The sequence below is a fragment of the Agelaius phoeniceus genome, chromosome 38, assembly GCF_051311805.1.
Source record: "Agelaius phoeniceus isolate bAgePho1 chromosome 38, bAgePho1.hap1, whole genome shotgun sequence".
In the NCBI taxonomy this organism is placed as follows: domain Eukaryota; kingdom Metazoa; phylum Chordata; class Aves; order Passeriformes; family Icteridae; genus Agelaius; species Agelaius phoeniceus.
Genome location: NC_135304.1, coordinates 91,307 through 111,097, shown reverse-complemented (window position 1 = coordinate 111,097; position 19,791 = coordinate 91,307). Strand labels below are relative to the sequence as shown.

At 57.7% G+C, this 19,791-nt stretch overlaps 2 protein-coding genes across 2 annotated transcripts; one reads left to right on the top strand and one right to left on the bottom strand.

Moving 5' to 3' along the window:
* Positions 1-1,102: 1,102 nt before the first annotated feature.
* LOC143692301 (B-cell receptor-associated protein 31-like) lies at positions 1,103-8,432 on the top strand. The gene is given in 12 exon segments (XM_077172418.1): positions 1,103-1,163; positions 1,280-1,377; positions 1,854-1,954; positions 3,566-3,710; positions 4,358-4,407; positions 4,410-4,492; positions 5,886-5,921; positions 5,923-5,992; positions 6,565-6,578; positions 6,581-6,667; positions 7,913-8,091; positions 8,411-8,432. Coding segments are annotated over 11 exon segments (879 nt in total). The 5' UTR covers positions 1,103-1,163; positions 1,280-1,285.
* Positions 8,433-9,221: 789 nt separating this feature from the next.
* On the bottom strand, positions 9,222-19,580 carry LOC143692300 (tafazzin-like). The gene is made up of 11 exons (XM_077172417.1): positions 19,544-19,580; positions 18,851-19,000; positions 17,917-18,045; positions 16,921-16,966; positions 16,128-16,213; positions 14,744-14,824; positions 13,779-13,820; positions 12,973-13,035; positions 11,375-11,429; positions 10,391-10,469; positions 9,222-9,314 (listed from the first exon to the last, which is right to left on the bottom strand). The coding sequence occupies exons 1-11, from the start codon at positions 19,578-19,580 to the stop codon at positions 9,222-9,224; spliced, it is 861 nt and encodes a 286-aa protein (XP_077028532.1).
* Between the last annotated feature and the right edge of the window lie 211 nt (positions 19,581-19,791).

Sequence of the window (19,791 nt, the reverse complement as noted above, 5' to 3'; positions counted from 1 at the left end):
GGAGCGCTCCCCCAGCCCCTCCCCCACCCTGATGGATCACGTGGACAGGTGAGGTGGGGGGAGGGGTCTGGGGGAGGGGGGGATTTTGGGACCCCCCCCCCCCGAGCCCCCCCCTAATTTATTCCCCCCCCCCCATCAGCCCCCTGCGTTTGGAGCCCCGGCAGCCGCTCCGAGCCCCCCCGGGACCCCCCAAAATCTTCGCGGGATCCCCCGAGTCGTCCCCCGGGATCCGGGCGCCTCCTCCCCCTCCGAGCCCAACTGGTGGCACTGGGGGTGATCGGGGGGGCCCTGCTGGGGCTGCTGCTGCTGGGGGGGGCCCCTGGCTGAGACCCCCAAAATCCTGCCGGGACCCCCCCCCCCAAAAAAACCCCTCTCCGAATCTTTGGGGGACCCCACCAAAATCCACCCCGAAAAACCTCAGGATGCTCAAATTCTCCCCAAAATCCACCAGGGACCCTCCCAAGACCCCCCAAAATCCCTTTGGAACCTCCCCGGGATCCCCAAAATTCCCTTTGGGAACCCCCAGGACCCCCAAAATCCCTTTGGGACCCCCCAAAAATCCCAAACCACTCCCTGGAGACCCCCAAAACTCCCTTGGAACACCCGCAGGACCCCCAAAAGCCTCTCTTGGGACCCACCCAAGCCCCCTTGGGACCCCCCAGGACCCTCACGACGCCCCCCCCAAAATTCGGGGGGATCCGCCGCCCCCCAATAAATGCATTAAACCAGTCCAGAGCTATCAATCAATCAATGCTGTGGGCGGGACAAACGGTGAGGGCGGGACAATGATTGGCTGTGGGATGAGGTGGGGGGCGTGGCTACGGGTGAGGGATGAACCATTGGCCTTAAGAGGTGGGGAGGTGTGGGCGGTGCCACTCCGAAAGAGGCGTGGCCTCGTTTTCAATCCCATTAACTTCACTAATGATTGAATTAATTACAATTCATTTTACCCGCTTCAACGATCTCATTCCAGTTGGTTAAATTTATTACTACATTTATTTTAAATTTCTTATTAAATTTTCCCGGGTGAGGCGGGGAAAATGGCGGACAGAAGTGACGTCACATCCTATTTTCCCCGCCTCTCGATCTGATTGGTCGCTCCCTCAGCGAGTGGGCGTGGCCTCCCCTGTTTCTTCCGGTTTGGGCGGGGGCGACAGCTGAGGGTGAGGGCCGTGGGGGAGGGGCGGCTCCGGGGCGGTTTTTGGGGGGTCCTGAGGGGATTTTGGGGGTCCCGGTGCCCCCAAACCGGGTCCCCCATCGCTGCCCGTGCCCCCCTCAGGCCGCCATGAGCCTGCAGTGGACGGCGGTGGCCACGTTCCTGTACGCGGAGGTGTTTTTGGTGCTGCTGCTCTGCGTCCCCTTCGTGTCCCCGGCCAGGTGAGGAGAGGGGGGGGCCTTAAAAGTGGGGAGGGTTCCCTAAAAGTGAGGGGGGGTCCCCTAAAAGGAGGGAGTCCCTAAACGTGGGGGAGGGGTCCTTTTAAAGTGGGGAGGGGTCCCTAAAGGTGAGGAAGGGTCTCTAAATGTGGAGGGGATCGCTATAAAGAGCGGGGGTCCCTAAATGAGGGGAGGGGTCCCTGAAAGTTGGGGGGTCCCAAAAATGGGGAGGGGTCCCCAAGTGTGGGGGAGGGGTCCCTGAGGGTCGAGGAGAGGATTTTGGGGGGGGGGGTCTTCTGAGGGACAAAATGGGGTGGGGGCCCTTTGGGGGGGGATCCTGTGGGATTGGAGATTTCTTGAGGGAATTTTGGAGGGTCCTGGGGGGCGTTCCCTAAAAGTTGGGGAGTCCTGGGGGGGATTCCCTGAAATTTGGGGGATTTTGGGGGGGGTCCCCAATTTGTGCTCCCCCCCTCCCTCAGATGGCAGAAAATTTTCCGCTCCCGCCTGGTGGGGCTGGTGGTGTCCTATGGGAACTCTTTCTTCATCGTGCTCATCGTCATCCTCGTGCTGCTGCTGCTCGGTGGGCACGGGGGATTTTAGGGGAAAATTTGGAGGAAATTTGGGGAAAATTTGGTGTGAATTTTCTGGGCAATTTGGGTGGATTTTTTGGAGGGATTTTAGGTGGGTTTTAGGGTGGATTCGGGGGAAATTTGGGGGGCTTTTAGGAACCTTGGGTGAATTTTTTGGGGGGATTTTGGGTGGATTTGGAGAGAATTTTGGGGGAAGTTTGGGGAGATTTTTGGGATTTTTGAGGGAAATTTGACTGGGAACGTTGGGTGATTTTTTTGGGGGAATTTTGGATGGATTTTGAGGGGATTTGAGGGAATTTTGAGGAGAAAATTTGGGTGGATTTGGGGTGACTACAGGTGAATTTTTTGGGGGCAATTTTGGGTAGATCTGGAGAGAATTTTGAGGGAAGTTTGGGGAGATTTTTGGGATTTTTGAGGGAAATTTGGAGGAAATTTGGGGGGAACGTTGGGTGATTTTTTTGGGGGAATTTTGGATGGATTTGAGGGGATTTGAGGGATTTTGAGAGAGAATTTGGGTGGATTTGGGTGGACTACAGGTGAATTTTTTGGGGGCAATTTTGGGTAGATTTGGAGAGAATTTTGGGGTAATTTGGGGAGGTTTTTGGGATTTTTGAGGGGAAATTTGGAGGAAATTTGGGAGGGAACGTTGGGTGATTTTTTTGGGGGAATTTTGGATGGATTTTGAGGGGATTTGAGGGAATTTTGAGAGAGAATTTGGGTGGATTTCGGGGGGACTACAGGTGAATTTTTGGGGGGCAATTTTGGGTAGATCTGGAGAGAATTTTGGGGGAAATTTGGGGGAGATTTTTGGGATTTGGGGGGATTTTTAGAGGAAATTTGGGTGAATTTGGGGGAATGTTGGGTGATTTTTTTGGGGAATTTTGGATGGATTTTGAGGGGATTTGAGGGAATTTTGAGAGTGGATTTGGGGTGACTAACAGGTGAATTTTTTGGGGGGCAATTTTGGGTAGATCTGGAGAGAATTTTGAGGGAAGTTTGGGGAGATTTTTGGATTTGGGAGGATTTTTGAGGGAAATTTGGAGGAAATTTGGGTGAATTTGGGGGAACGTTGGGGTGATTTTTTTGGGGGAATTTTGGATGAATTTGAGGGGATTTGAGGGAATTTTGAGAGAGAATTTGGGTGGATTTGGGGGGACTACAGGTGAATTTTTTGGGGGCAATTTTGGGTAGATCTGGAGAGAATTTTGGGGTAATTTGGGGGAGATTTTTGGGATTTGGGGGGATTTTTGAGGGAAATTTGGAGGAAATTTGGGTGAATTTGCTGGAGAACGTTGGGTGATTTTTTTGGGGAATTTTGGATGGATTTTGAAGGGGATTTGAGGGAATTTTGAGAGAGAATTTGGAAATTTGGGTGGATTTGGGGGGACTACAGGTGAATTTTTTGGGGGCAATTTTGGCTAGATCTGGAGAGAATTTTGGGGTAATTTGGGGAGGTTTTTTGGGGAATTTTGCGTGGATTTTGAGGAGATTTTGACGCCTCTGTGCGAGGGCTGCCTCAGTGTATCCGGGCAGATTTGGGGTGGCTCCGGGTGGATTTTGGGGGGTGTCCCACCCCTGCTGACCCCCCTGTCCCCCCCCAGATGCCCTGAGGGAGACCCGTAGGTACAACGTGGGGGACAGGGAGGCTCTGGGCACCAGCCCGGCCGCGCTGGAGCACTTCCACATGAAACTGTTCCGTGCCCAGAGGAACCTGTACCTGGCTGGCTTCGCCCTGCTGCTCTCCTTGTGAGCCTGGGGGGGATTTGGGGGGCCCTGGATACAATTTGGGGGGCCCTGGATACAATTTGGGGGGGGTCCCAGACACAATCTGGGGGGTTTGGGGGGTGACCTAATCCTGATCTTGGCCTAGGCTGCACTCGAAGCCTCCAGACAGGCCTCACACAGGCCCAAAGAGCTCGGGGAGGGGGGGATTCAGGGGGCTTGTGAGGTCTCTGACCCAAATTTGGGGGTCCCTCACCTCAATTTGAGGCTCTCTCACCCCAGTTTTGGGTTCCTGACCCACCATTTGTGCCCCCCAACTCCTGAGGCGCTTCCAGGCCCTGATCTCGGCCTAGGCCGCACTCGAGGCCTCCAGCCAGGCCTCAGCCCAACAGGCCCCAGGAGCTCAGGAGGGGCTCTGGGTGACCCAGGGGGGTCTCTAACCCAAATTTGGGGGTCCTTGACCCCAATTTGGGGGGTCCTTCATCCCAAATTTGTCCCTCCAACTCCTGAGGCGCCTCCGGGCCCTGATCTCGGCCTAGGCCGCACTCAAGGCCTCCAGCCAGGCCTCAGCCCAACAGGCCCGGGGAGCTCAGGGGGGGTTCTGGGTGACCCCAGGGGGATCCCTAAGCCAAATTTGGGGTCCCCTCACCCCCCATTTTTGTCCTCCCCAGCCTCCTGAGGCGCCTGGTGACGCTGATCTCGGCCCAGGCTGCCCTGGGTGCCTCAGCCAAGCGTTCCGCAAGCAGGCCGAGGGCGCCAGCCAGGCCGCACGGCAGTACCTGGAGGACAACGACGCCCTCAGGAAGGTACAGGCTGCCCTAAAACACCTGGAAACAACCCCAAAAACCACCTGAAAACAACCCCAAAAAACACCTGGAAACATCCCCAAAACCACCTGGAAACAACCCCAAAAACCACCTGGAAACAACCCCAAAACCACCTGAAAACAACACCAAAAAAACTCCTGAAAACAACCCTCAAAACCACCTGGAAACAACCCCAAAAACCACCTGGAAACAACCCCAAAACCACCTGAAAACAACCCCAAAAACCACCTGAAAACAACCCCAAAAACCACCTGAAAACAACCCAAAAACCACCTGGAAACAACCCCAAAAACCACCTGGAAACAACCCCAAAACCACCTGAAAACAACCCCAAAAAACACCCCAAAAAACACCTGAAAACAACCCCAAAAATACCTGAAAACAACCCCAAAAACCACCTGGAAACACCCCAAAACCACCTGAAAACCAACCCCGAAACCACCTGGAAACAACCCCAAAAACCACCTGAAAACAACCCAAAAAAACACCCCAAAAACCACCTGAAAACAACCCAAAACCACCTGAAAACAATCCCAAAAACCACCTGGAAACAACCCCAAAACCACCTGAAAACAACCCCAAAAACCACCTGAAAACAATCCAAAAAAACACCCCCAAAAACCACCTGAAAACAACCCCAAAAACCACCTGAAAACAACCCAAAAAACACCCCAAAAAACCACCTGAAAACAATCCCAAAAACCACCTGAAAACAACCCCAAAAAACACCTGGAAACAACCCCAAAAACCACCTGAAAACAACCCAAAAAACACCCCAAAAACCACCTGAAAACAACCCCAAAAACCACTTGGAAACAACCCCAAAACCACCTGAAAACAATCCAAAAACCACCTGGAAACAACCCCAAAAACCACCTGAAAACAATCCAAAAAAACACCCCAAAAACCACCTGAAAACAACCCCAAAAAACCACCTGAAAACAACCCCAAAAAAACTGAAAACAACCCTCAAAACCACCTGAAAACAACCCCAAAAAACACCTGGGAAACAACCCCAAAACCACCTGAAAACAATCCCAAAAACCACCTGAAAACAACCCCCAAAAACCACTTGGAAACAACCCCAAAACCACCTGAAAACAACCCCAAAAACACCTGGGATACCTAAAAACACCTGGGATCCCCTAAAACCAAAAAAATCATAATAACCCCCAAAAAATCAGAATAAACTGCCCCCAAAAAATAGGATAAGTCGCTCAAAAAAATCAGGATAAACTCCCAAAAAAACCCTAAAAAAATTGGAATAAACCCCAAAAAAACCCTAAAAAAATCAGGATAAAACCCAACCCCCTGATTTAACCCCTCAGACCCCCCAAAAACCCTGAACCCCCCCCTTTTTTGTGCCCCTCAGCAACTGAAGGAGTCTGGGGGGCCCCCGTCCCCCACCCCGGGACGAGAATGAGACCCTCAAGGCCAAGGTGGAGTCACTGAAGGAGGAGCTGGAGCTCAGCAAGAAGGGTAAGGGGGGAAATTTGGGGATTTTTGGGGGGTTAAAGTGGAATTTTGGGGATTTTTTGAGGAGTTTAAAGGGGAATTTTGGAGATTTTAGGGAGGTCTGGGGGGGTTAAAGGGGAATTTTGGGGGGGGTTAAAGAGGAATTTTGGGGATTTTTGGGGAGTTAAAGGGCAATTTTAGGGGGATCTGAAGGGCTTAAAGGGGAATTTTGAGGGGTGTTAAAGGAGAATTTTGGGAGGTCTGAGGAAATTAAAGAGGGATTTTGGGGGGAAAATTGTGAATTTAGGGTGGTTTGGGATGGTTGAATGAGGAATTTGGGGGATTTAAAGGGGATTTGGGGGGGTCTGAGAAATTTAAAGAGGGATTTTGGGGGAATTTTGAGAATTTGAGGGAGTCTGGGAGGGGTTATGGAAGAATTTGGGAGAATTTGAGGTGACCCTGAGCTCCCCAAAAAATGGAACAAATGGGGGGGGTCTGGAGGATTTGGGGGTGTCAGGAGGGGTTTGGGAGGGGGTCAGAAAAATTCCAAAAATTCCCCAAAATCCCCAAAAATTTCCCCCCAAAATTCCCCCCAGCTCTGGAGAAGGCCGGACGAGCGAGGTGCAGGCCATGAGGCGCCAGGCCCAGGGCCTGACCCGCGAGTACGATCGGCTGCTGGAGGAGCACGCCAGGCTGCAGGTACCACCAAAACACCCCAAAAACACCCCAAAAAATACCTCAGACCCCCACCCTAAAACACCCCCAAAACACCCAAAAAATACCTCAGACCCCACCCCAAAACACCCCCAGAACACCCAAAAAATACCTCAGACCCCACCCCTAAATACCCCCCAAAACACCCCAAAAATACCCCAAAAACCGCCCCCAAAAAACTCCCCCAAAACACCCCAAAAAATACCTCAGACTCCACCCCAAAATACCCCCAAACACCACCCCAAAAAATACCTCAGACCCCACCCCAAAACACCGCCAAACCACCCCCAAAAAATACCTCAAACCCCACCCCAAAAAACACCCCCCAAAACACCCCAAAAATACCCCCAAAACCACCCCAAAGCCCCTCCCAAAATGCCCCAAAAACCACCCCCAAAATACCCCAAAGCACCCAAAAAAATACCCCCCAAACACCCAAAAAAATACCCCCAAAACCCCCAAAATAAATACCTCCAAAAATACCATGACACCCACCAAAAATACTCCCAAAGCACCCAAAAAAATACCCCCAAAATACCCCAAAAACCCCCAAAATGAATACTCCCAAAAATACCATAAAACACCCCAAAAAATACCCCCAAAACAACCCAAAAATACCACAAAATGCACCCCAAAATACCACAACCCCCCCCCAAAAATAGCCTCCAAAATGCCCACAAAAATATCCCTCAAAATATCCCAAAATACACCCCAAAAATACCTCACAATAACCCAAAATACCTCAAAAAATATATCCCAAAAATACCCTCCAAAAAACCCCAAAACCCCCCAAAAATACCATAAAAATACCGCCCAAAATACCCCTCAAAATACCCTAAAAACACCCCCAAAAATACCACAAAATTCACCCCAAAATACCCCCGGGGACCCCAGTAATACCCCCCAAAAAATATCCTGAGGGGACCCCCCAAAATTCTCCCCAAATCCCCTTTGGGGACCCCCAAAATCCCTTCCAGGGACCCCCAAAATGCCTTCCCAACCCCCAAATCCCCCCCAGTGCACCCCAAAAACCCCCTCGGGACCCCCAAAATCCCTTCCAGGACCCCCAAAAATCCCTTCCCAACCCCCAAATCCCCCCCCAGTGCACCCCAAAAACCCCCTCGGGACCCCCAAAATCCCTTCCCAACCCCCAAATCCCCCCAGTGCACCCCAAAACCCCCTCGGGAACCCCCAAAACCTCCCCTCAATTCCCCCCTTTGCCCCCCCCAGGCCGCCCACGACGGACCCCGGACAAGAAGGAGGAATGAGGGGCGGGGCCACGTTGAGACTACGCCCACAAACAGCTTCAAACCACGCCCACAACGGTTTGTAAACCCCGCCCTTGGGACCCAGCCAGGCCACGCCCCCCAACAGCATCTTCCGGACCAAGCCCCGCCCCTCATGACAAGGCCACGCCCTCAACGCCATATTTGGGGGGGTTCTGGTGTCATTTTTGGGACCTTTCGTCCTTTTTTTGGGGTCCAAATCTCATTTTTCGGGGGCTCCAGGCCTCGTTTTGGGGAGGCTGAACCCCCCCTTTTGTCCCCCCCTCTTCCCAGGGGGTTTTTTTGGGGGGGCAATGGGGACCCCCTCTCCTTTTTTCGGCTTCAATAAAATCACCTCGGGTTGGACTCGGTTGGTTTGGGACCCCAAATTCTCCTGGGACCCCTAAATTTCCCCCCTAAGACCCCAAACTTCCCATCTTGGGACCTCCCAAATTCTCCCTAGGACCCCTAAATTTCCCCCCTAGAAGACTCCAAATTCCATCTTGGGACCTCCAAATTCTCCCTGGGACCCCCAAATTTCCCCCCTAAGACCCCAAATTCCATCTTGGGACCTCCCAAATTCCCTCTGGACCCCCAAAATTTCATCTTGGGACCTTCAAATTTCACTCTCGGACCCCCAAATTTCCCCCTAAGACCCCAAATTCCATCATGGGACATCCCAAATCCTCCCTGGGACCCCCAAATTTCCCCCCTAAGACCCCAAATTCCATCATGGGACCTCCCAAATTTCTCCCTGGAACCCCCAAATTTCCCCCTAAGACCCCAAATTCCATCTTGGACCTTCCCAAATCATCCCTGGGACCCCCCAAATTTCCCCCCCAAGACCCCAAATTCCATCATGGGACATTCCAATTTCCTTCCGGGACCCCAAAATTTCCCCCCTAAGACCCCAAATTCCACCATGGGACATCCCAATTTCCCTCTGGGACCCCCAAAATCCCCTGTGGGACCCCAAGAGACCCCCGAGGTTTCACCTTCTTTTATTGGCACCGTGCACAGTTGGGGGGGCTCAGTGAGGGCAGGACCCCTCTCTATGGGGCAGGACCCCTCTCTATGGGGCAGGGGCTCCACCAGGGATCCCCCAATTTTGGGGCAAGACCCCCAATTTTGGGGTTAAAATCCCCCTTTATGGGGCAGGAGGGGCCTTGCTATGGGGCACAACCCCGAGTTGTGGGGAAGAACCCCCCAAGTTATGGGGCAGAACCCCAAGTTATGGGGCAGAACCCCAAGTTATGGGGTGGGGGGACCCCCAGTTATGGGGTGGGGTTGCAGGGTTCCGGGCGTGGGCCCCGCAGAGCCTCGAATTCCCGCTGGACAAAATCGGTCAGAGCCTTACGGAGCTCAACCTGTGGGGGCACAGACACCCGAGCTGTGGGGCTGGGAAAAGGGATTTAGGGGATCTATGGGATCTATGGGGCACAGACACCGAGCTGTGGGGCTGGGAAAGGGATTTATGGGATCTATGGGGCACAGACACCGAGCTGTGGGGCTGGGATCCAGGATTTATGGGATCTATGGGGCAGAGACACCGAGCTGTGGGGCTGGGATCTAAGGATTTATGGGGTTGGGATCCAGGGATTTATGGGGCTGGGATCCAAGGATTTATGGGGGCTGGGATCCAGGGATTTATGGGGCAGGGATTCATGGATTTATGGGGCTGGGATCCAGGGATTTGTGGGGCTGGGATCCAAGGATTTATGGGGCTGGATCCAGGGATTTATGGGGTTGGGATCCAGGGATTTATGGGGCTGGGATTCATGGATTTATGGGGCTGGGATCCAGGATTTATGGGGCAGGGATTCATGGATTTATGGGGCTGGGATCCAAGGATTTATGGGGCTGGGATCCAGGGATTTATGGGGTTGGGATCCAGGGATTTATGGGGCTGGGACCCACAGATCTCTGGGGCAGAACCCCCAAATCCTGAGGTAAGAACTCCCCAAATCTTGGGGTCAGAACCCTCCAAATCTCAGGGTCCAAACCCCCCAGACCTCAGGGTCAGAAAACCCCCAAATCTTGGGGGTCAGAAAACCCCAAATCTTGGGGTCAGAACCCAAATCTATGGGGCAAACCCCAAATTTCTGCATAAATCCAATTCTATGGGGTAAACCCTCAATCTTGGGGTCAGAGCCCCCCAAATCCCAGGGTCAAAACCCCAAATCTTGGGGTCAGACCCCCCCAAATCCCAGGGTCAAAACCCCAAATCTCGGGGTCAGAAACCCCCAAAAATCTCTGGGTCAAACCCCAAATCTCGAGGTCAAAATCCCAAATCCCGGGGTCAGAACTCCCTAAATCTCAGGGTCAGACCCCAAATTTCTGGGGCAAACCCCAATTCTATGGGGTAAACCCTAAATCTTGGGGTCAAACCCCCAAATCTCGGGGTCAGGACCCCCCAAATGTGGGGGTCCCACCCCACACCCACCGTGGGGGTCCCCTCGCTGCGCAGCCGCTCCAGGAGGGGTCGGGCACTGAACGGGCGCCCCCACGACCACCGTGATGTGCTGGGTGGGGGGAAATGGGTCAGGGGGAGCAGGGACCCCCAAAACCCACCCTGAGACCCCCAAAATGCACCCTGGGACACCCAAAATGCACCCTGGGACACCCAAAATGCACCCTGAGACCCCCAGAATCCACCCTGAAACCACCAGGATCCACCTTGAGACCCCCAAAATCCACCCTGAAACTCCAAAATTCACCCTGAGACACCCAAAATGCACCCTGAGACCCCCAAATCCACCCTGAGACCTCCAAAATGCACCCTGAAACTCCAAAATTCACCCTGACACCCCCAAAATCCCACAGAGATCCCAAAATCCACCTGAGACCCCAAAATCCACCCTGAGGACCCCAAAATCCACCCTGAGACCCCAAAATCCACACTGAAACCACCAGAATCCACCCTGAGACCCCAAAATCCACCCTGAGACCCCCAAATCCACCCTGAGGACACCCAGAATCCCACAGAGATCCCCAAAAATCCCCATAGAGATCCCAAAATCCCCTCAGAGACCCCCCAAAAGTCCCCAGAGACCCCAAAACTCCCCCAGAGATCTCAACCCCTCAGAGACCCCAAAATCTCCTCAAAGACCCCCAAAAAAAACCCCAAAATGTCACTCAGAGACCCCAAAATCCCCTCAGAGATCCCAAATCCCCTCAGAGACCCCAAACCCCCCCTGAGAGCCCCCCAAAACCCCCTCCATAGACCCCAAAATATCCCACAGAGCCCCCCCAAAAAAAACCCCAGAGATGGCAAAAACATCGCTAAAAATCCCACAGAGATCCCAAAAAATCCCCCCCAGAGACCCCAAAAATCCCCTCAGAGACCCCCCCTCAAATGTCCCCCCAGACCCCCCAAAACTCCCCCAGAGACCCCAAAAGTGCCCCCAGCCCCCCCATTTCCCCTCACCTGCCCCACCCGGGGCACGTAGGGGCCGATGGTTGGGGAGGACATCGCTCATCCCTGGGGGGGGGGGTGGGGAACACAAAATGAGGGGGGGGGGGGGGCACCAACCGTGGGACCCCTCCCCAAAATCAGAACCGACCCCCCCCCAACTTCCCTGAGCCCCCCATGGTCACAAATCTCCCCTGGTCACCCCCAAAATCTTCGAGGTCACTGCCCAAAATCACCTGGGACAGAATAAAAACCCCTTGGGACGCCCCCCAAAACATCCCCAAAAACCCCTGGGGGACCCCCTCTAAAACATCCCCAAAAAACCCCTCGGGACCTCCCCCCCCAAAAAACATCCCCAAAACCCCCTTGGGACCCCCCCCGAAAACATCCCCAAAACCCCCTTGGGACCCCCCCCCGAAAACATCCCCAAAACCCCCTTGCGACCCCCCAAAACATCCCCAAAACACCCTCGGACCCCAAACCCGGACCCCCCAAAAACCCCTCAGGACCCCCCAAAACATCCCCAAAAATCCCTTGGGACCCCCCCCCCCAAAAACCCCTCGGGACCCACCCCAAAACATCCCCAAAAAACCCCTTGGGAACCCCCCCCAAAACATCCCCAAAAACCCCTTGGGACCCCCTCAAAACATCCCCAAAAACCCCTTGGGACCCCCTCAAAAACCTCTCGGGGCCCCCCCCAAAACATCCCCAAAACCTCCTTGGGACCCCCCCAAAAACCCCTTGGGACCCCCCCCCCAAAACATCCCCAAAAACCCCTCGGGACCCCCCCAAAAACCCCTTGGGACCCCCCCCAAAACATCCCCCAAAAACCCCTTGGGACCACCCCACAAAAACCCCATTGGGACCCCCCAAACCCCCCTGGGACCCCCAAAATCTTCCTCTGTGCCCCACCCCAGTCACCTCAAGACCCCAAAATCTCCCCAGACCACCTCCCCAAAACCCCCTGGTGTCCCCCAAAACCCCCAGGCCCCCCCCAAAACCCCTCAGTCCCCCTGGGGACCCCCCAAAATCCTCCCCTGTGCCCCTTTCAGGATTCCCCAGGACCCCTCCTGTGCCCCCAAAACCTCCCAGGACCCCTCAGACCCCTCCCCAAAAGCTCCCTCACTGCCCCCCCCAACCCCCCAAGACCCCCAGGCCACCCCAAAACCCCCTCAGACCCCCCAAACTCCCTTGGGACCCCCCCAAAATCTTCTCCTGTATCCCCCCAGGACCCCTCCCCCAAAGGGTCTCTCAGTGTCCTCAAGCTCCCCCAAATCCCTCCAAGACCCCCCCAAAGCCCCCCAGAACCCCCCCAAATCCCTCCAAGACCCCCCTAAAGGCCCCCAGGACCCCCCAAATCCCCCCAGGGACCCCCCAAAGCCCCTCAGGACCCCCCAAAATCTTCTCCTGAATCCCCCCAGGATCCCCCAGACCCCTCCCCAAAGGCTCTCTCAGTGTCCCCCCCAGCCCCTCAAGCCCCCCCCCAAATCCCTCCAAGACCCCCCCAAATCCCTCCAAGACCCCCCTAAAGGCCCTTGGGACCCCCTAAAGCCCCCCAGGACACCCCCAGGACCCCCCAAATCCCCCCAGGACCCCCCAAATCCCCCTCACCCCCCGTGCCACAGCGGGAGGATCACGGGGGTCCCTGCGACACTCGGCCAGGAGCCGCCCGATGCCTGGGGGGGGGGGAGAATTTGGGGGCATTTTTGGGGGGCTTTGGAACCCCCAGAGGGGATTTGGGGGGGCTCTGGATGTCCAGGGGGGCTTTGGGGGATTTGGGGAGGGGGTTTGAGGGGAGCCAGGGGGGTTTGGGGTGATTGGAGGGGTTTTGGGGGGGGGGGGCTTCAGAGCCCTAAAGGGGAATTTGGGGGAGGTTTTGGGGGTCTCAAAGGGGTCTGGGAGGGATTTGGGGGATTTTGGGGGGGGCTTTGGAACCCCAGGAAGGATTTGGGGAGGGGCCCAGGGGGGTTTTGGGGGTGATTGGAGGGGTCTGGGGGGGGGAATCTTAAAACCCTGAGGGGGAATTTGGGGGAAGTTTTGGGGGTCTCAAGGGGTCTGGGAGGGATTTGGGGGCATTTTTGGGGGGCTTTTGGGATCCCCAGAGGGGATTTGGGGGGGCTCTGGATCCCTAGGGGGAATTTGGGGGATTTGGGGAGGGGGTTTTGAGGGATTTTGGGGTGATTGGAGGGGTTTGGGGAGGTCTGGAGGGGTCTTCAGAACCCCACTGAGGAATTTGGGGCAAATTTGGGATTTTTGGGGCATTTTTTGGGGGGGATTTTTGGGGGTCCCAGGGTGTTTGTGGTGGGGGTCTACAGGGATTTTGAGGGTTTTAGGGGGGATTTTTGGGGTCCCAGAGGTTTTGGGGGGGGATCCAAGGAGGATTTTTGGGGTTTTTGGGGGGTTTTTTGGGGGGTCTCACCCCACTTGAAGCGAGCGACCTCCTGGCCCAGGTTCACTTTACCTGAGGGGGGAAAAATGGGGCTGGGGGGGGGTCAGGACCCCCAAAATCTCCCCAGGGGACCCCAAAATCCCCTCAAGAAACCCCAAAATTCCACCAAGGGACCCCCAAAATTCCCCCCAGGACACCCAAAATCCCCTCAAGAAACCCCAAAAATCCCCAAGGACACCCAAAATTCCCCTCAAGAAACCCAAAATTCCCCCCAGGGATCCCAAAATTCCCCCAAGGAACCCCCAAAATTCTCCCAGGGGACCCCAAAATCCCCTCAAGAAACCCAAAAATCCCCCAAGGACACCCAAAATTCCACCCAGGAACCCCCAAAATTCCACCCAGGGACCCCCAAAAATTTCCCCCAGTACCCCAAAATCACCTCAAGAAATCCAAAACCCCCCCCTGAGACCCCCAAAATTCCACCCAGGGACCCCCAAAATTCCCCCCAGGAACCCCAAAATTCCCTCCAGTACCCCAAAATCCCCTCAAGAAACCCAAAAAATCCCCCAAGGACACCCAAAATTCCCCCTCAAGAAACCCAAAAATTCCCCAAGGACACCCAAAATTCCACCCAGGAACCCCCAAAATTCTTCCCAGGGGACCCCAAAATCCCATCAAGAAACCCCAAAATCCCCCAAGGATGCCCAAAATTCCACCCAGGAACCCCAAAGTCACCTCAAGAAACCCAAAAATCCCCCCTGAGACCCCCAAAATTCCACCCAGGGACCCTCGAAATTCCACTATGAGACCCCCAAAATCCCCCCAGGGACCCCTCCCAGGTCTTCCCAGTCCCATCCCAGTCCCTCCCAGTCACATCCCAGTCCTTCCCAGTGCTCCCATTCTCCTCCCAGTCCATCCCAGTTCATCTCAATACCTTCCCAGTTTCCTCCCAGTCCCTCCCAGTGCTCCCAGTCCCTCCCAGTGCTCCTCAGTACCCTCGGGGAACACGTGCACCCAGTCTCCCTGGTTGAGCTTTTCCAGTATAAAATCCATGCCCCGCTGGTAGACGCCATCCCCTGCGGGACCAGTTCAAACTGGACCCTCTCCAGTATGGACTGGGAACGGCCTCAGAGCAACCACGGCCATCCCAGTATGGACTGGAACCCTCCCAGTCCATACTGGGAACGGCCCAGTGCCTCCCAGTACAAATCAGAAGCCTCCCAGTCCCTCCCAGTGCTCCCAGTTTCCCTCAGTCCATTCCCAGTCCCTCTCCCAGTCCCTCCCAGTCTGTCCCAGTTTGTCCCAGTCCCTCCCAGTCTGTCCAGTTCCCCCAGTTTACCGTGGCACACCAGCACGCAGCGCCCCCAGTCCCTCCCAGTCCATTCCCAGTTTGTCCCAGTCCCTCCCACTCCCTCCAAATCCCATCCCAGTCCCTCCCAGTTTGTCCCAGTGCTCCAGTTACTGCAGCACACGGGCATGCAGTACCCTCAGTCCCCCTCCCAGTCCATTCCCAGTTTGTTCCAGTCCCTCCCAGTCCCCTCCCAGGTCCCCCCAGTGTGTCCCAATCCCATCCCAGTCCCTCCGCCAGTTTGTCCCAGTCTGTCCAGTTTGTCCCAGTACCGCGGCACACGGGCACTCAGTGCTCCCAGTTTGTCCCAGTCCTTCCCAGTCTGTCCCAGTGTGTCCCAATCCCATCCCATTCCCTTTCCCAGTCCCTCCCAGTTTGTCCCAGTCCCTCCCAGTCCCTCCCAGTGTGTCCCAGTCTGTCCCCAGTTTGCCCCAGTTTCCCCAGTTACTGCAGCACACGGGCACGCAGTACCCTCAGTCCCCTCCCAGTCCCTCCCAGTCTGTCCCAGTCCCTCCCAGTCCATTCCCAGTGTGTCCCAATCCCATCCCAGTCCCTCTCCCAGTCCCTCCCAGTCTGTCCCAGTTTGTCCCAGTCTGTCCCAGTACCGCAGCACACGGGCACGCAGTGCTCCCAGTCCCTCCCAGTCCCTCCCAGTCCCTCCCAGTCCCCCCCAGTTTGTCCCAGTTCCCCCAGTTACCGCGGTACACGGGCACTCAGTGCTCCCAGTCCCCCAGTCCCTCCCAGTCCCCCCCCAGTCCCTCCCAGTCCCTCCCAGTCCCTCCCAGTCCCCCCCAGTTTGTCCCAGTTTGTCCCAGTCCCCCCCAGTCCCTTCCAGTCCCTCCCAGTCCCCCCCAGTCCCTCCCAGTCCCTCCCAGTCCCTCCCAGTTTGTCCCAGTCTGTCCCAGTACCGCAGCACACGGGCACTCAGTGCTCCCAGTCCCTCCCAGTCCCCCCCAATCCCATCCCAGTCCCTTCCAGTCCCTCCCAGTCCCCCCCAGTTTGTCCCAGTTTGTCCCAGTTTGTCCCAGTACCGCGGCACACGGGCACGCAGCGGCCCAGGCTGAAGAAGAGCGAGTGCAGCTCCCGGGTGAAGCAAATGTCAGCGGCCGTGGGGGTCCTGGGGGAGGGCAAACGTGGGGAGGGGGGCGCTGGGACCCCCCCCAAACCGCCCTGGGACCCCCTCAAACCGCCCTGGGACCCCCCCCAAACCGCCCTGGGACCCCCCCAAAACCACCCTGGGACCCCCCCCAAAACTGCCCTGGGACCCCCCCAAAACCGCCCTGGGAACCCCCTCAAACCACCCTGGGACCCCCCCCAAACCGCCCTGGGACCCCCCAAAACCACCCTGGGACCCCCCCCAAACCGCCCTGGGACCCCCCAAACCGCCCCTGGGACCCCCCCCCAAACCGCCCTGGGACCCCCCCCAAACCCCCCCTGGGACCCCCCAAACTGCCCTGGGACCCCCCCCAAACCGCCCTGGGACCCCCCCCCAAACCGCCCCTGGGACCCCCCCAAACCGCCCCGGGAACCCCCCACAAACCGCCCTGGGACCCCCAAACTGCCCTGGGACCCCCAAAACCGCTCTGGGACCCCCTCAAACCGCCCTGGGACCCCCCCAGACCGCCCTGGGACCCCCCAAACCGCCCTGGGACCCCCAAACCGCCCTGGGACCCCCCCCCAAACCGCCCTGGGACCCCCCCCAAAACCACCCTGGGACCCCCCCCCAAACCGCCCTGGGACCCCCCAAAACCACCCTGGGACCCCCCCCAAACCGCCCTGGGACCCCCCCACAAACCCCCCCCAGCCCCAGCCCCAGCCCCCTACCAGCGCATCCTGGGCAGGTTCCAGACGTGGCGCAGCTTCAGGGACCCTGGGGGGGGTCACGGGGGTCACGGGGACCCCCAAAAACCCCCTGAGACCCCCCCCCAGACCCCCAAAAACCCCCTGAGACCCCCCAGAACCCCCCAAACCCTTCAGACCCCCCCCAGACTCCCCCAAAACCCCCTGAGACCCCCCCCCAGAACCCCCCAAAACCCCCTGAGACCCCCCCCCAAATCCTTTAGATCCCCCCCCAGACCCTTCAGACCCCCCCAGACCCCTCAAATCCCCCCTTCAAACCCCTTTAGGACCCCCCCCCAGATCCCTCAGGACCCTCCACACTCCCCCCCAGGCCCCTCGAGGACCCCCAAAACCACCCAGGACCCCCCCCAAAACTCTTCAGACCCCCCCCCCCAAATTGTTCCAACCTCCTCAAGACCCCCCCAGATTTCTCCTTCATCCCATTCAGGACCCCCCCAAACACCCCCAGGATCCCCCCAAACCCTTCAGGACCCCCCCAAATTCCTTCTCCAACCCCTTTAGGACCTCCTGGGACCCCCCAAAACACCCCCCAGGACCCCCCCCCAAACCCTTCAGACCCCACCCAAGACCCCCCCCAAATTCCTCCTCCAACCCCTTTAGAACCCCCCAGCCCCTCAAGGACCCATCAAGGACCCCCCCCAAAACCCTTCAAAACCCCCAAAATCCTTCAGATCTCCCCCCCCCAAATTCCTTCTCCAACCCCTTTAGGACCTCCTGGGACCCCCCAGGACCCCCCCAGCCCTCTCAAGGACCCCCGGGACCCCCCCAAACCCTTCAGATCCCCCCCCTCCAATGGCCCCCCAGCCCCTTTAGGACCCTCCAGGACCCTCCCAGCCCCTCCAGGACACCCCAAAACCCCCCTGGGACCCCCCCAAACACCCACCAGACCCCCCTGGGACCCCCCAAAAACCCCCCAAATTCCCCCCCAGACCCCTCTAGGACCCCCCCCTCCCCAAATACCCCAGAGGTGGGGGTCGTCCATGCAGGAGGCGTGGTTGGACAGGGTCAGCAGGGGGGTCCCGGGCCCCCTCCTCTCCACCAGCTCGTGCAGAACCTCAGCGTTGTGAACCCGCAGCCGGTTCAGGTACCCTGGGAGGGGAGGGGGGTCCCGGGGGGGGCTTTGGGGGGGTCCTCGAGGAGGTTTAAGGGGGTTTGGGGGGTCCTTGGGGGTCTTAGAGAGGCTCTGTGGGGGGGGTCTGAGGAGTTTTAAGGGGGTTGAGGGGGATTAGGAGGGTCCTAGAGGGGTTGAAGAGGGGGGACTTGAAGAGTTTTGGGGGGTCCCCAAGGGGTTCTAAAGTGGTTGGAGGAGGTTTTGGGTGGGTCTGAAGGATTTAGGAGTTTTAAGGGGGTTGGGAGGGTCCTCAAGGGGTTCTGAAGGGGTTGGAGAGGGAATTTGAGGGGTCTTGGAGGGGTCTGGAGGGTTTTTAGGGGCTCTCAAAGGAGCTGGGGGTCCCCAGGGGTGCTTGGAACAGATCCCAAATACATTTGGGGAGGGGTCCCGAGGATCTGACAAGATTTGGGGGGGTCCCAAACCTATTGGAGGGATCCTGAAAAGATAAAGGGATGAGACCCCCCCCAAATGGGTTCGGGGTGGCCTGGGGGTGACGTCCAGGCAGGATTTTGGGGGGGTTTCCCCTCAGAACCGGGATTTTGGGGGGGTTTCCCCTCAGAACCGGGATTTTAGGGGGGGTCTCTCCCTTTAGAACCGGGGATTTGTGGAAGGGGGGGGGTTTCCCCTCAGAACGGGGATTTGAGGAGGGGTCTCCCCTCAGAACTGGGATTTTAGGGGTGGTTTCCCCTCAGAACGGGGATCTGGGGGGGGGTGTCTCGCTCTGAACCGGAATTTGAGGAGGGGGTCTCCCCAGATTTAAGGGGGGGGGGGGGGGTCACTCACGGGTCCACACGCAGCTGTAGGTGCCCACCAGGCCCGTGACCACGCGGCTCGCCAGGGCCCAGCGCCGCGACGGCTCCGTGGGGAACGGCCATTGCACGGCCAGCGGGCATCCTCGGGGGGGGCACCGGCCCCCGGCCCCCCCCCGGGACCCTCCGGGACCCCCCAAAGCCCCCCCGGGACCCCCCCAAAATCCCCCCCGGCCCCGCTGCCCCCGCCGCGCTGCCGTAAAGCGCGCCGCACGCCCCTGAGGCTGTCGTACGAGCCGCCGTCAAGCGAGGCGCGCTCAGAGCTGCAGCCGTGGCGCGGCACAAAGGAGGGCGCGGGGGGGGAATTCGGTGCTCACGGAGCCGCCTCGGAGGCACCGGGATTCCCTCGGGGTCCCCCTAAAACTCGCTCGGGACCCTCCCGGTACCCCCCGAGCCGCTGCCGTAAAGTGTCCTGCTCGCCCCACTGTGTTGTCGCAATTTCGGCGGGCAGGAGGACCCGGGGCAGACGAGAGGTGCCGGGCGGAGCGGCCAATCCTGGGGCGCTCTGGGACTACAATAACCATAAAGAAACACGTTTTACCACGCCCCTTTTGCGTGCTCACCCAATCAGCGCGCGCTCCTGGAAGGCGGGAATTACAGACGAGCCAAACCCCACGCCCCATTTCCAAAACCAACCAATCATATCACGACCACGCCCCCCACCCACCGCCCCCCCGCGTCTCCAGGACGACGCGCGCCGCCATTTGGGCGTGAGGCGGCGCCGCGGCAACTTCCGGTCCGGCCCATCCGCGCTCCCCCGGCCCAGCCCCGGCCCCCCGCGGAGCTCCTGAGGCGGAGGTGGAGCGGGACGCGCAGGGTACGGCCGCCCCGCTGCTCTTTTTTCCTCTTTTTTTCCCCCATTTTCCCCCTCAGCTCACGCCGTTGTTCCCTCGGCAGGGTCCCCCCGCGGCGGCC